Consider the following 14,021-nt stretch of genomic DNA (forward strand, 5'->3'; position numbering starts at 1 on the left):
GCTGCCCCCGCGACCCGACCCCGGAATAAGCGGATGAGAATGGATGGATGGATGGATGACCTAAATCCATAGCAGCTCGGAATACATGTTCACTTCAAGAAAATTAGTTTTCAGAAAAAAATATCAGAGGGTAAATTACATCTTGGCAGGAAATCTGGAATAATATATAAAATAAAAAAGTAAAAAGGGGTGCACGTAGAAAAGAAGACGCTTTTTTCTCTCGAAAAAAATATACTTTATATACTATTAAAAAAAAGATACATGTGTTTTGTGTAATTGCGTTGGTTCTGGTGGTGATAGATTGAAGTCAGTGGGAAACGCAAGCTGCCCGTTTAATTGATAAGTGAAGGAAGAAGAAGAGTAAAGGGCCTCTTATGCTTACAAAGAGCTTTATATTTAATATTGAAATAACCCAGATTAAATATTCAGATCATAATATATTCAAAAAGTCATAATACATTCCTCGTTGTTGTTATTTTCTTCTATTAACCGCCAGTAAAAACAGAAACTCTCATATATACGAGGAGCCCTGAACGCAGCATCGCGGTTAGCTGCTTGTGCCACGTCAAACGTGACGTAGCAGGAGGTGTAGTCCGGGTGGGAGGTGTCCAAGGAGCCAGTACAAGAAACTCCTCAACGACTGGCCGGGCATTAATGGTCTTAACCACCACTAGGAGCACCTGCGAACAGGTAAGAAGAGTTTAACTTTCCAGTCACATATATTTGATTCATCTCGGAGGTGTTCTCGGAGCCGCAGAGCTAGCTAGCTAGCTGCTAACCTCTCCGGTGCAGGTGCCACTCGCTCACGCGCTGCTCCTCCAGCCCAATGAGGGCGTCTCGCGACAACGTGTGATGATACGTGTAGTTTGCATGGAAACCACTAACTTAAATGTCCTCTGCTCCGAGTGCAGAGGTGTGTTGCCTCGTTTTTTAAAGTTTAAATAATGTTGTGAATGCGGGTTTACCCTGTTCGGTGATGCCGGCTGTGAGGAGGATTTCCCGGTAGCAGCAAGCCGCTCAAACACACATTAAAGTGGGATTCCTCTCGTTCAAGGCTTCCCCTGCAGTCCCAGGACAACATGGGATGTTTTGAAGTTATATTTGTATTAAACAAACAAAAACAATGTGTTGAGAGCGATTTTCTCGTTTGTGAGTACAAATATATAAACTGAGATTACATTATTTGTTGGTTTTGCTTATGAAACTATAATTTGTTGGCTCCAAATCAAATAATCAAATATCTTCATAGTTTTGAGAGCTATGATTTTTGATTTGCAGCCAAATAAAATTCGAGTTTAAAAACGAGCAAATAATGTATTCTTAGTTTATATATTTTTACTTTAGAACGAGACATTTGCTCTCAAAACATGTGGTTGTTGGCGTATTAAAAACACAAATATACATGTATTAATATCCTGTTGGATGATGATGATGATGACGCTGCACTGGTTGTTCTGGTTTTACAAGCATGAGATTGTAGAAATACCGATGTCATGGGCATGATATAACCATCCTAAAATAGTTTGGTCTTGTCATCAAACTAAATGTCTTCTCATCCGTCATTGCCAGGTGTGTGTGGAATGTGTGTGTGCGTGTGTGGAATGCACACTAGCACACACCTTTAATCATGACTCAACTTATTTAAAACACATTTTTTAATTGCCTTAACACAATTTAGTCATCAAAAATATTAAAATCATCCCTTAAAAACGATATGTAATATGTGTGTAATTGTGCAATATTAACTCCTTTTCATTATTACCCCAACAAATTAATAATAGAATAATTATTATAATACAATAAATTCATAGTACAATTAATATATTCATACATCATTTCCAGACCTCTGTGAATCCTCAGTAGGAGCTCGTAAGTAACCACTCGTCCCATTTCTTTCTTTATTTCCCAGCGTGGCAGAGTAAACCAGAAGCACTTTTCACCATGGACCCGAACGCCAGCGGACTCGCCACCAGGTTGGCCGAAGCCGGCCAGTCTCACCTGCTGCAGTTCTGGGAAGAGCTGAGCCCGCAGGAGCAGGGCGACTTCGCCCAGGACCTGCAGAAGATGGACTTTCAGGAGATCAACGGCTTCTTCCGGAAGGCCATGGAGGCGTCGGGCGGCAGCAAAGAGGAGAAGGTGGACGCCCGCATGGAGCCGGTGCCGCGGGAGGTGCTGGGCAGTGTGACGAGGGACAGGGAGAGTCTGAAGGACTGGGAGGAGGAAGGTGAGCGCCATCGAAACTGACCCAGCTTATCATTTTTACACCTTTTTTATCTGACAATGTGACGAGGAAATTCGTCACCGTTTTGTTATATTGGATTCATCATTATGCCATCCCGTGGTTGTGAGTAATTTGCATAATTGTCAAACTTGAAATACTTGCCAAGTTGCAGGAACAATGCCACAGTGGCACTTACCAAGGTGAGGCATGAAGAGTAAATATTTCCAGGTGTCCCGAGCCGAGGGGTCAAAACATCACATGGTGATCCGGATACTTTGATGTTGAGATGGGGGAGCGCGCATTCTTGTAACTTGTGTTATTGATGAACATTTTAAATGAAAAAATAACCTCAAGAAGTCCATGTCGACTATCATCAAAAACTCCCCCGAGTCTCCCAAAACGTTCTCGTGCGTAGGTTTTGAAAAATGAGCACGTCAGCGTCTTGTGTTGGTTCGTTATACTATTGCGCAATCTCCCTCTTGCAGTGTGGGAGTGGGGGGGGGCGTCTGGGCCATTTAGCAACGGTTTTTTTTCCTGGAGGAGGATGACAGTGGAGGCGGGCGCCCCGAGCACATCTGGTCCTGATTCGGGTCCGACGTAAATGGAGTTGCTGCCCGACCCCCCCCTCATGAGGTCACCCTGCTCCGTCAGTACCAGAGCTGTGTGTGTGTGTGTCAAAGTCTAGCAGCCCCGCCCAGTATTGCACAGCGAGTCACGTAGGAGCAGTTTATGCAAGACGGACTGGAACCATCATAAAACGAACGAACCGCAATAAAGACGACGCGACGCTCCTGCAGAGTCGTCAGAATCCTAATTTACCACGCCGGAGGAGCCGTAAACGGGCCGGATTAATTTCATTTATGCATTTCATCAGCGTTATTATTGTTTATCTAAGATGTCCTCAAACGGGCAATAAGAATGCCCCGTGGCCATTATTTGAGATTAGATAGTGAGCTGGTGTGATGAGATTGTGTATCATGTCATGGCCTAGATACGTGTCGCTATCTTAAATAAACTTTATAGTAGGGCTGAAACTAACTCTTACTTCATCATATTAATAGAGCAGCTGCTTGCTCTATATAATGTCAGAAAGTTTTCTTCAAATGTTCTGTTTGAATACTCAAATATAAACATTTTATTGTCGCAGAGGAGTCAAGAAACCAGGAAACAGTCAAGATCGAAACTTTTAAAATTAGTTTTTGTTCCTTTTACTCCAAATGCTAATTTGATTGCAACCATTATTTCGCAATCAATTTATCGTTTGCCGACTAATAGATTGGTCGTTGCAGCTCATGCTTTATTCGTGCTGCAACTCACTATTACTATTAGATTAATAGAGTAGCTGCTTGGTCTATAACATGTCATAAGACGGTCCTCAAATGTTCTGTTTTTGTTCCACAACTGAAATATAAACATGTTACTGTCACAGGGGAGTCAAGAAAACCTTTTTAAAAAGAGAATTTTTCCTTTTTTTTGGTTCCTCCAGAGAATTACTCAAAATCATGAATTGATTTTAAATCATTATTTCGCAATAAATGTATCGTTTGCCGACTGTTGGATTGATCGTTGCAGTTCCTGCTTTATTGGTGCTGCAACTAACTCTAACTTTAACTTTATTAGATTAATACGAATGTCAGAAAATGGTCCTCAAATGTTCTGTTTTTGTTCCACAACTCAAATATAAACTTTTTAATGTCACATAGGAGTCAAGAAAACATTCAAGAAGAGAATTTTCCCACTGACATTTTCTCAAAATGATAAATAGCTTTAAAACCATTATTTCGCAATCAATTTCTCAATCTAACATCTGCTCTTAACGCCGCTGTGGTCTCCGTCAGGTCTCCGCTGCATCTCTCAGAGCAAAGTGGCCGTCCTGCTGCTGGCCGGGGGCCAGGGCACCAGGCTGGGGGTCTCTTACCCCAAAGGCATGTACGACGTGGGGCTGCCGTCCCACAAGACCCTCTTTCAGATCCAGGCCGAACGCATCGTGAAGCTCCAGCAGCTGGCGGAGCAGAAGCACAACATCCGGTGCTCTCTCCCCTGGTAAGAGATGACTGAGGCGCCGTGAGTTGAATTGATGCTTTTATTTTGAAGGAGAAAAGAAAAAAAGAAGGATTTAAGCGACTAATTACTGTCGTTCTTTTCATAATTGCAGCCGCAACCATTTTGTGTTTGCATGCTGATTTAAGTTGTTGAATAACTCTGAAGGAAGTTGCATTTCTGGGAAAAGGATTATCTCCCCGTGGAGAAGATCAAAGGACAGTTTGAAAGTTTAAAAGATGGAGATAAGAGGAGTGCATAAAGTCGACACAACGCCCGCAGTCAGGGGTTAACGGTCTGGAAATGGCTTTATGACATCATCCTCAGCAGGTCGACTGTGGGTCAGTGGTTAGCAGGTCTGTCTGTCAATCAGCTGGTTGGCGGTTCAATCCCCGCCCTAGTCAATGTGTCCTTGAGCAAGACACTAAGTCCTGAATTGCTCGCTGTAGCTGTGTATTGGATAAAAGCGACAGCCGAATGAAATGTAGTAGTAGGTCTAATTCTGTAAAAAAAAATGTTAAATTTTGTGTTGTCTGTCATATATTTAAACTTTATATGTCTCTCCGGCTTGAGGTTTCGTTTTCTTATAAACAGGAACTGACATTTCAAAGATTTCCAAAGAACATTTAAATATATTTTGAGTTTTTTTTTCTCCCGTGTTGCCTTCAGGTACATCATGACCAGCGGTAGGACGATGGCGTCCACCAAGGAGTACTTCTCGCAACACAACTACTTTGGCTTGAAGAAGGACAACGTCATCTTCTTCCAGCAGGGCATGCTGCCCGCCGTGGACTACGAGGGCAAGCTCATCCTGGAGAGCAAGGGGAAGCTCTCCATGGCCCCCGGTAAGCCGGCGTGTGCGTGTGTGTGTGTGCGTGTGTGTGTGTGATGTGGAAGGTGTGTGTCTCACGCGGGGTCGTCCCTGTGTGTGTGTTTCAGACGGGAACGGCGGTCTCTACAGGGCTCTGAGGAACGAGGGCATCCCGGACGACATGCAGCGGCGGGGCATCGAGTTCGTCCACGTGTACTGCGTCGACAACATCCTGGTCAAAGTCGCGGACCCCTCCTTTATCGGCTTCTGCGTGAGGAAGGGAGCGGACTGTGGAGCCAAGGTGGGTCGGGTCGCACCTCCTCGCTCTTCCCCCTTTCCCCCCCGTCCTCTTTACGAAGCGCCTTTTTTAAATGTTCCTGTTAATCGGTGTCAAAATTATAAATTTCCAACAGATTCCATCTGTTTTAAGCAACTTGCAAAGCAACATACGTTTAAAAAATATATCATATTAATAATGTATTAAGACTACATCAATAAAACAAATGTACAAATCACTGAAGCAAACTATGGAAAAAGGTTTGAAGTACTTGTACACAGTCGCTGTATTTACCTAAAGTAGATAGATGGCCACTACAGTAAGAGTACAAAGCAACGTACTGCTGTGGGCGTGAACACCAGAAAAACATATTTTAGATGCATTATATACTGATATACAGATTTTTTTTGTAGGTCTCTAAAATATGTTTTGTTGCACACAACTACACTTCAAAATACCCAGACTAACTAATATACATGTTGGTGCCAATTAGGTGTGAAACGGTCCACCATTTATTTTTAAAGACGTCATGATGTTGCCTAAATATCTTTTTTACATGTTTAATTTTGTGATAATAATGGCCTTTTTTTGTTTTGTTCTATTAAACTATTAAAAAAAAGTATTTATTTCTTGTCAGATGCTGCATTTTAGGAGGATAAAGATTAACAGCGGTTGACGCAGCAGCAGGTTTATGAGCTCGTATATTCCTGTTATAAAGTTACAATATATAGTTATAAAGATGTCGTTCACCCGCCACACCGACGCGCTCGTTTACCTTTCACCGGAGCAGGAAGTAATAATAACATCGTAGGAAAGCACGTACGCAATGATTATAACGGATCAAATAGGGTTGTACAAATATTGGTGTGCGTGATAAGTCTGCAAAAGAACAAACTGTCAGCAAAACAAATTAATTAAAACTGACTGTTGGCTGCGCTGCACCTTCCACGACTCACCACTGGGCGGCAGTAGTGTCCACTTTGTCTCCTTGAGCAATGACTTCACGACAGCTTTCGAGGAAACGTGAGTGAGCCCAGATCCCGAAATGTTCATCATGGTCAGATAGCATGAGTGATGAGGAGAACGTCACTCTTTCCCCCGAAACAGAGTTTTACTTTTACTTTTTTTATTTTTATTAAAATAAGCTTTTTACGAGTAAAACGGTTGAAATGGAAACTTTGTTCCCCTCCACTCGTGGATGAGCCATATTCATGACTTCATATTTAACTATTTGTCCTTTTTTAGTACATTTTTTTGTTTGGCTTGTAATGAGTGAACAAACCGTAGAACTGGGAAACATATTTGAGATGCACCTCGCAGAGCAGGTCCACCAGGCTGAGATGCCTGGAGAAGATCCACTGGCAACGTCCTGTTTATTATGTACTTGATTAACCAAGAAAGATGGTGTAAAGAAACACATTGCAGTGTGGATGCACATTATTTAATAACAGTAAAATCGACATGCATATATATATATTTATTTATATATATATATTTATACATCTATTTATTTATTTATTTATTTCCCAGCTAACGCAACAAATTTAAAAGCTTAACTCCTGTTGGGCCTCACGTGATGGATCACATCAGAGCAGAGTCCCACCCTCCCATCATAAATTACTCGGCTCCACTGCAGTTCATGTGGCTCCACCACCACCCTTTCCCCTCACTCCACCCCTTCACCAACCCCCTCATCAGGACTCCACTCTGTCATTAGCAACCAGCAGATGGGGAGAGGGTTGTGTTGTTTTTAGTTTTTTCTTCATTCAGTGCAGACTTTAACTTGCTGGCTGCAAAAAAAGAACAAAAAAACTGGAACTCACTTTTTAGCTTTTGAGTCTAAACTTACTGAAATCATTAGTTTCATTGTTTAATCTTATCACCGCTGAACCTTTTTTAATTTTAAGAAGTAATGTCAGAAGTCCCTTAACACTATCGTTAACTATTTGTCCTTTTTAGCTATTTGTACTGTACGAACATTTTTGTATAATTTTGTGTATTTATAAATCTGTATAATCTGTCTATCTTTTCTGCAGATTTATATATATATTTATTTATTTTAGCATATAGCTAGAAAATAAAGTCATACCGAAGAAAACATGGCTGCTGTTGGGACTCACAGCCGTCAAGATAACAGTTTGATTCCTTGCAAAATATATATATATATCATTTTTTCCCTTAAGTCCTCTTGCGTCGTCATTTCTAGGTGGTGGAGAAAACCAACCCGACGGAGGCGGTGGGCGTGGTCTGCAAGGTGGACGGGCGTTACCAGGTGGTGGAGTACAGCGAGATCACCTTGGCAACCGCCGAGCAGCGCAACGCCGACGGCCGCCTGACGTTCAACTCGGGAAACGTGGCCAATCACTTCTTCAGCTTCTCCTTCCTCAGAGACATCGTTCAGTAAGACGCAGCACGCACACTTTAGGCGGTTTTTTTAAAAGTATTTATCTAATTTTTTAAAGTTAGTTAGTTTGCAGCAAGAACAGTAGATTATTATTATCATTATTTTATTTATTAATTATTATTATCGCCACTTATTTGTAGTATTTTGTTATGATTACTGTGATTATGATGATTGTATATTTAATTAAATTGATTATGTTCATGGTTATTAAAAAAGAAATCTTAGTTGCAGCAAAAAATAGTCATTATTTTATTTATTATTACCATTATTATTATTATCATCACTATTATTAGTATTTTGTTATTATTGTATATTTTTTATTTTCATTGTTATTGTTTTTAAGTAGTTTAGTTTGCAGCAAAAATAGTAGATTATTATAATAATTTTATTTATTATGACCATTATTATTATTATCGCCACTTTTATTCGTAGTATTTTTGTTATGGTTAATTTTGATTATGAAGCTGATTATTTCTATCTTTATTAGTAATATAAATATTATTATCACCACCATTATTAGTATTCGTGTGATGGTTACTATAATTATAATGCTGATTATTATAATAATTGGTGTCATAATCACCACTATTATTAGTACAAGTGGTGCAATGATCCTCGTTATCTAAATCGTCCTTCAGGAAGTACGAGCCGGAGCTGCAGCACCACGTGGCCCAGAAGAAGATCCCGTACGTGGATTCGGAGGGTCGGCTCGTCAAACCCGACAAGCCGAACGGGATTAAAATGGAAAAGTTCGTCTTCGACATCTTCCAGTTCGCCAAGTGAGTCATTGAACTTCTTCTGGTCCTTTTGAGGTGGCTGGTTGCATCACGTCCTTGTGAAGCTTCACGAGCTCTGTGCAGGAAGGCGGAGCTTCACGAGCTCCTCCACGACGTCAGCTCCGAGTCACGTCACTATAAAAGAAACGACCGGCCAATCAGAGGGCTCCCCTCATGATGGGCTGATGGGAAAACACGCCTAGCTTCCTCCTTGAGGTTTAATTGTTGTATTTGAAAGTATCAAAAAAAAGGGACGAAACGCGTGCGTGTGTGTGTGTGTGTGTGTGTGTGTGTGTGTGTGTGTGTGTGTGTGTGTGTGTGTGTGTGTGTGTGTGTGTGTGTGTGTGTGTGTGTAAAATTTCATGGGGGGTAAACACATTTTAGCCGTTTTATACTTAGTGTGCAACTTTCATAGGAATGAATGGAGCGCCATCTTGGAATGCAGCATCCAGCTTTTATTTTTAAATAAAAATGTTTCTGATTAATTTTCTGCACATCGACGAATTGTTTCAGCGTAAAATGAGGCGTAACTATTTAGAAAAAATAATTATTTGTAATTTTATTTTTGACTAATCGGGTAAAATTGTGAAATATGATTTGAGAGGAAATTATTGAAGATTAATTAATTTCATTTTCATTAAAAAATATATTAAAAAGATTATGCATTGATAAAAAAAATTAAAAAAGTTCTCTTAAGGCTGGGCTATCTCTGCAGTATATTTAATATATAGATATTTAGCGTTTTGGGTAACATCCCCTCCGTCTGCCGCAGGACGTTCGTCGTGTACGAGGTTCTCCGTGAAGACGAGTTCTACCCGCTGAAGAACGCCGACGGCCAGGACGCCAAGGACACGCCCACCACGGCCAGACACGCCCTCATGTCCCTCCACCGCCGCTGGCTGCTCAACGCCGGCGGCCACTTCATCGACGAGAACGGCCGACACGTGCCCGCCATCCCCAGGTGACCGCTGCCGCCCACACACACACACACACACACACACACACACACACAGCTTCGTGGTCACTTCCACCCCCCCACCACTTTGTGTACACACTGAATGCATTGGCTTGTGTTGTGTTGTGTTGTGTACGTAGTGTTCTTGTAGCCTCACGCTCTCACTTCCCCTTCTCTCATGGCCCCGTGAAATGTTTCCAGCGGCGGCGCCGAGGACAGTTTCACAGATGATGGCGGCAGAAAGTAATTATCACCCCCCTGCAGTCCTGCGTGCATGGTGGCGGGGGTTTGGCTTTCTTTCTTCCCGCTCGCTCCGACGCCGCTAACACGATATATATATATATATATATATATATATATATATCGCATTACTCCCGATCCCCTTTCCTTCATTACACACTGAGGAGAGGAATCTTGCGTGGACGCCGCCATGTTTCCCCCTTCTTTCCTCGTCTCCTTAGAGCAGTTGTGATGAAGGAAACCACGGCGAGGATCAGTTTTACGTAGCGTCCCGACGGTCAGATGATTCGGGTCGCGACGACCTCCCGACGGATCACCCCCCCCCCCCCCCACCTTTCAGATTGTTGCTCCTCATGCACATGATGTATTGCATGCTGGGTAATGGGCACCAGTGTGCAAAATCGCCATGACGACGAGCCGCTCGCTAGTCTGTCTTTAAAAGTAAAAATCCATTTGCTTTTTTATTTTTTAAAGACGTGATAATAAATTAATAAATGAGCACGTGCTTCAATAACGTTCATGGCAGCAATGAATGTTATTCTGGCTCTTTTTAAAAATATTTTAATTTATTCCTTCCTTCCTTCCTTCCTTCCCTTGTTCTAATGATACAGAACATCTGCTCAGAACATCTGGAGCAGCTGATGATTGGTGATTGTCTAGAAGGGAACACGCTGAGTGACGGCAATGCGGAGGACAGTTTACTCCCGTTTTCTCCTCCTTTTTCTTCTTTTTTCCCGGAGGCGATGCGACCGCACCGCCCATCTTCCAGCTGTTCTTCTTCGGTCACGGGTCGCGGGGCTAATCACCGGTCATGTTTTTGTGAATGATGGAGCTCTAATCCTTTCTGCCTTTCTTGAACTCTAATCACAAGCCGGGCCGCAGTAGAAGAACAGCTGTGTCGAGGGCGTCCAGCTGCTTCTCTCCTCGAGGCCGTCCCTCTTTTTCCGTTCTTCCTCTTCTTCCTCTTCTTCCTCTTCTTCTGATCCCCTCTGACTCTCCGTTTCCTTTCCCAACGCAGCCTGAAGGACGGAACGGACCTGCCAATCAAATGTGAGATCTCCCCGCTGGTGTCCTACGGGGGAGAGGTAAGGAGGCGGGGCCTAAATGGAAACTCCAGATGTTGAACTCGTGTTCGCTCGATGATAAATCTCGTTGTCCTCGTAAATTAAAGTCAGTTGATCAAAATTTGCTACAGTTGGCAGGATCACGTGCACGCTCGGAAGCTTATTACCATATATTTAAATATATATATATATATGTATATCTTTATATATGTATATATTTAAATTTATTTAAATGTGTGTGTATATATATATATTTAAATATGTATATTTAAATACGTATATTTAAATATCTTTATATATATATTTTAAAAATACATTTATTTTTTATATATATATATATTTAAACGCACAATTTTTCTCACGTTATAATAATTCTGAGGCGAATGTCCTGACGCGGTCGTCTCCTCCTCAAAGGGCCTCGAGGAGCTGGTGAAGGGCCGAGAGTTTCATCCCACGCTGATGATCGACGAGCGCGGCGTCCACGAGCTGGTGACCAACGGCGTCTAGACGAGGAAGACGAGGAAGACGAGGTGACCCAAAGACCGACCTGCCCGCTTCTTTCTGTCTCTCGACATTTTTTTTTGTTGCTGGGGAGAAACTGTGATGTCATCACTGTGCAATAATGATACTAATAATAATAATAACGACAAATGTTGGCGCCCACGTGCCAGATGAAGTTTACCTTTTCAGAGCCATGTTGTCTCGCCGGGTTCGCGGTTTGTTTTCGAGGAGCTCGGCGAGAGATGAAGGAACGCTCCGGCCGGATGAAGCGGTCTGCGGGCGCATTATTTATTGTTGCTTTACGAAACTTATGTTTATATGAACCGATGGATCACGAGGCGCGAAGGAGCGTCTGCTCGTTGCACCTGGTGGTCTTTATACGACCAGCCGCCGATGATCGGAAAGACGTTTTTTACTGGGCATGTAATCGAAGTACTGGGGGGAGGGGTGTGTGTGGGGGGGGGGGTATTTATAGTATCTGTCTCTCCTATGCTTGTAATCATTGTGGATGAGATATTATTCAGCTTTAAGAGATTTTCTATGATTTCTATCTTTATTAAAGAAATGTCCGAATTGGAAAACCTACCGAGTGTGTTTCTCTTTCTGTGTGTGTGTGTGTGTGTATATGTGTGAATCCTCTGTGCATACAGGCTACATATTTTCTTTACACTCTCTTTAAATGAGTATCGACTTCTTTCCTGAGCATCGTGTGTCTGTGTGTGTGTGTGTGACTGTAGGCTGTTTTCTGCATTAACGCTCCCGGTGTCGTGGATCTGAGTTTCCAGCACACGGTTTCAATTATTCAACTTTATTTTGATGACTTATCCTCGTCTGCATGTGAATCTTTGCACATATTAAATGTGCGGAAAGTCAACGTTTTCAGCTGGACGCTCCCGGTGAAGCAAATGCAAAGGGATGATGTGTTCATGGAGACCAAAAAGTTTGCATCTCGGGTTCCTTTGACAGGCAATAAGAAGAAGGAAAAAAAACTGAAGTCACAGTATCTTTGAATGAAACCTTCTCGTTCTCTAATAAACGTGGACTAGCGGTTAACGGCTCAGGCCACAACCTTCAGCAACACGTGATACCTCTCGCTTCATGGATCTGGACTGGTTTGACGACCGAGGCCACAAACCGCTGCGTTCAAGTACCGGACGTTGAGTTTTACGTCCAGACGGCGAAACGACCGGAGGAAAAATACAAAATTTGACATCAAGAATAAAGTGGAAACTGTAAAGAATGAATCAAACTACTAACGTTTGACTATATCCTCAAAAATGCAATAAATATGAATCTTCTTCCTCATTATTTTCCTTTTTCCTCACTCCTAAAAAAAAAAAAAAGTAGCTTCTTGTGTATTTAAAATAAAAAAATTAAAGATCAGTGAAATATCTAAAGTGTGATTTTACATTCACGTCGTGCACTTGCAACCTTCTCGACAACAACGAGATGCATGCTGGGTAAAACAACAGCTCTCACCCAGTAACACTTAAAACTTTTTTCTCCAAATCTGTGATGAAATGAGCGTCGAGTTACGGCTGCGGAGAGAAAGACTCCTTTCTCCTCTCGCCGTCTGACTCCAGCTCTGCGCTCGGCCTTAATTGAAACCTCATGTGTGGCATGTGGAATTCTGGGACTTTGGCCGTCTCCCAAGAATCCACAGAATGTGAACTTTTTCTTCTTCTTTTCTGCCTCCCTCCCCTTCTCTCTCTCTCTCTCTCCTCTCCCTCTCCCTCTCTTTTTTTCCTATGAGCAGAGGTGTCTTACATCAGCCCAGAGAGCATCTGACGGACCGAGAGAGAGAGAGAGAGAGGGTCTCGCGTTGGAACTGGAATACTCCACAAATGGTCTGAAAGGAGAAGACATCTTAAAAGTAAGTCCTCTTTTAATCTGCCGCTTTTTCACCGTGAATCCCCCTTTTTTTAAACAGTTTTTTATATCTCGAAGTTCGGATTTTAAACTCAGACGATCTTTTCTCGACGCCTCTTAGAGAGCCTTGACGTTTTCTTTTGGAGTATTTGGTCCCGGGAGCCTCGAGCTGAAGGCGCAGAGCAGACCGGAGGAGTTCAGACCGCTGCCTGCAGAATCCAGCTGTTTCCTACCAGAGCCGTTCCTATATGGTTGGATGGGATTTTAAGGCCCAGTTGCTTCACTCAAAAACTTTTTTTTTAACTTCAAAACATAATCAGGGCTGAGAGAAAAGAAGATATATGAAGGAAGGAATGAAGCATCTCCTTCTAAACCTCCTCAAAAACTCAACTGAAGCCTTATTCCTACAAACTTTTCGATGATAATCTTATTTCCACGGTCTGGATTCATGAAGTTCAGTTGAAGTATTTAAGTGTGACTCCGTCTGGAGGCTGGAGTCTCTCCATCGTGCAGCACGGCTCACGCCAATGACTTTAAAAGGGAGGATTTGAATGCCTTGCGACGAGCTCCCCACACATTATTTTTTTGTTTGCTTTATTGTGGCGGGGTAGTCGGGACTTTTGTTTTGGAAAACTGACTCATTTATGGTCCACTTGCGGTCTGGCGGATGAAATGTCGAAATGCTCGAGTTACAGAAAAAAAGATTTCCGTCCCTGCAGTGCATGTCGTGGAGGTGGTGTGTGTGTGTGTGTGTGTGTTTCCTCAGTGTTGTGTGTAGTGTAGGTGTCACGTAGGTGGTGTGTAGGTGTCCACCTGTGGTATGTGAGCGATGGGCGTCCCACACAGAGGCCTCTCTTCTACCT

At 42.5% G+C, this 14,021-nt stretch overlaps 2 protein-coding genes across 4 annotated transcripts in view; both read left to right on the top strand.

Annotated features, from left to right (window-relative positions):
* The first annotated feature begins 588 nt into the window (after positions 1 to 588).
* uap1 (UDP-N-acetylglucosamine pyrophosphorylase 1) lies at positions 589 to 11,875 on the top strand. Of its 2 annotated transcripts, XM_056415534.1 has the most exons (11): positions 589 to 690; positions 1,910 to 2,224; positions 4,060 to 4,264; positions 4,931 to 5,106; positions 5,201 to 5,373; positions 7,556 to 7,749; positions 8,392 to 8,532; positions 9,302 to 9,490; positions 9,686 to 9,727; positions 10,743 to 10,809; positions 11,203 to 11,875. In XM_056415534.1, exons 2-11 carry the CDS (start codon positions 1,942 to 1,944, stop codon positions 11,293 to 11,295), a joined length of 1,563 nt encoding a protein of 520 aa, XP_056271509.1. In that variant the 5' UTR covers positions 589 to 690; positions 1,910 to 1,941; the 3' UTR covers positions 11,296 to 11,875. The 2 variants fall into 2 exon arrangements, with proteins under 2 accessions (XP_056271509.1, XP_056271510.1); XM_056415535.1 differs by lacking the exon at positions 9,686 to 9,727.
* Positions 11,876 to 13,100: 1,225 nt separating this feature from the next.
* ddr2a (discoidin domain receptor tyrosine kinase 2a) overlaps positions 13,101 to 14,021 on the top strand; it is a 30,563-nt gene continuing 29,642 nt past the window's right edge. For both annotated transcript variants that reach the window (XM_056415502.1, XM_056415503.1), the window contains exon 1: positions 13,101 to 13,162. The gene's annotated coding sequence lies outside the window, so the exon portion shown is untranslated. The remainder of the gene's footprint in view (positions 13,163 to 14,021) is intronic.

Source organism: Pseudoliparis swirei, chromosome 5, assembly GCF_029220125.1.
Source record: "Pseudoliparis swirei isolate HS2019 ecotype Mariana Trench chromosome 5, NWPU_hadal_v1, whole genome shotgun sequence".
Lineage (NCBI taxonomy): Eukaryota > Metazoa > Chordata > Actinopteri > Perciformes > Liparidae > Pseudoliparis > Pseudoliparis swirei.

What these genes read in the sequence shown, in the direction of transcription:
- uap1 (XM_056415534.1), top strand. Translation starts at nt 1,942, where the DNA reads ATGGACCCGAACGCCAGCGGACTCGCCACCAGGTTGGCCGAAGCCGGC. An exon ending in TTCCTCAGAGACATCGTTCA is followed by an intron (nt 7,750 to 8,391) that starts GTAAGACGCAGC and finishes ATCGTCCTTCAG; the next exon opens with GAAGTACGAGCCGGAGCTGC. An exon ending in TGGTGTCCTACGGGGGAGAG is followed by an intron (nt 10,810 to 11,202) that starts GTAAGGAGGCGG and finishes TCCTCCTCAAAG; the next exon opens with GGCCTCGAGGAGCTGGTGAA.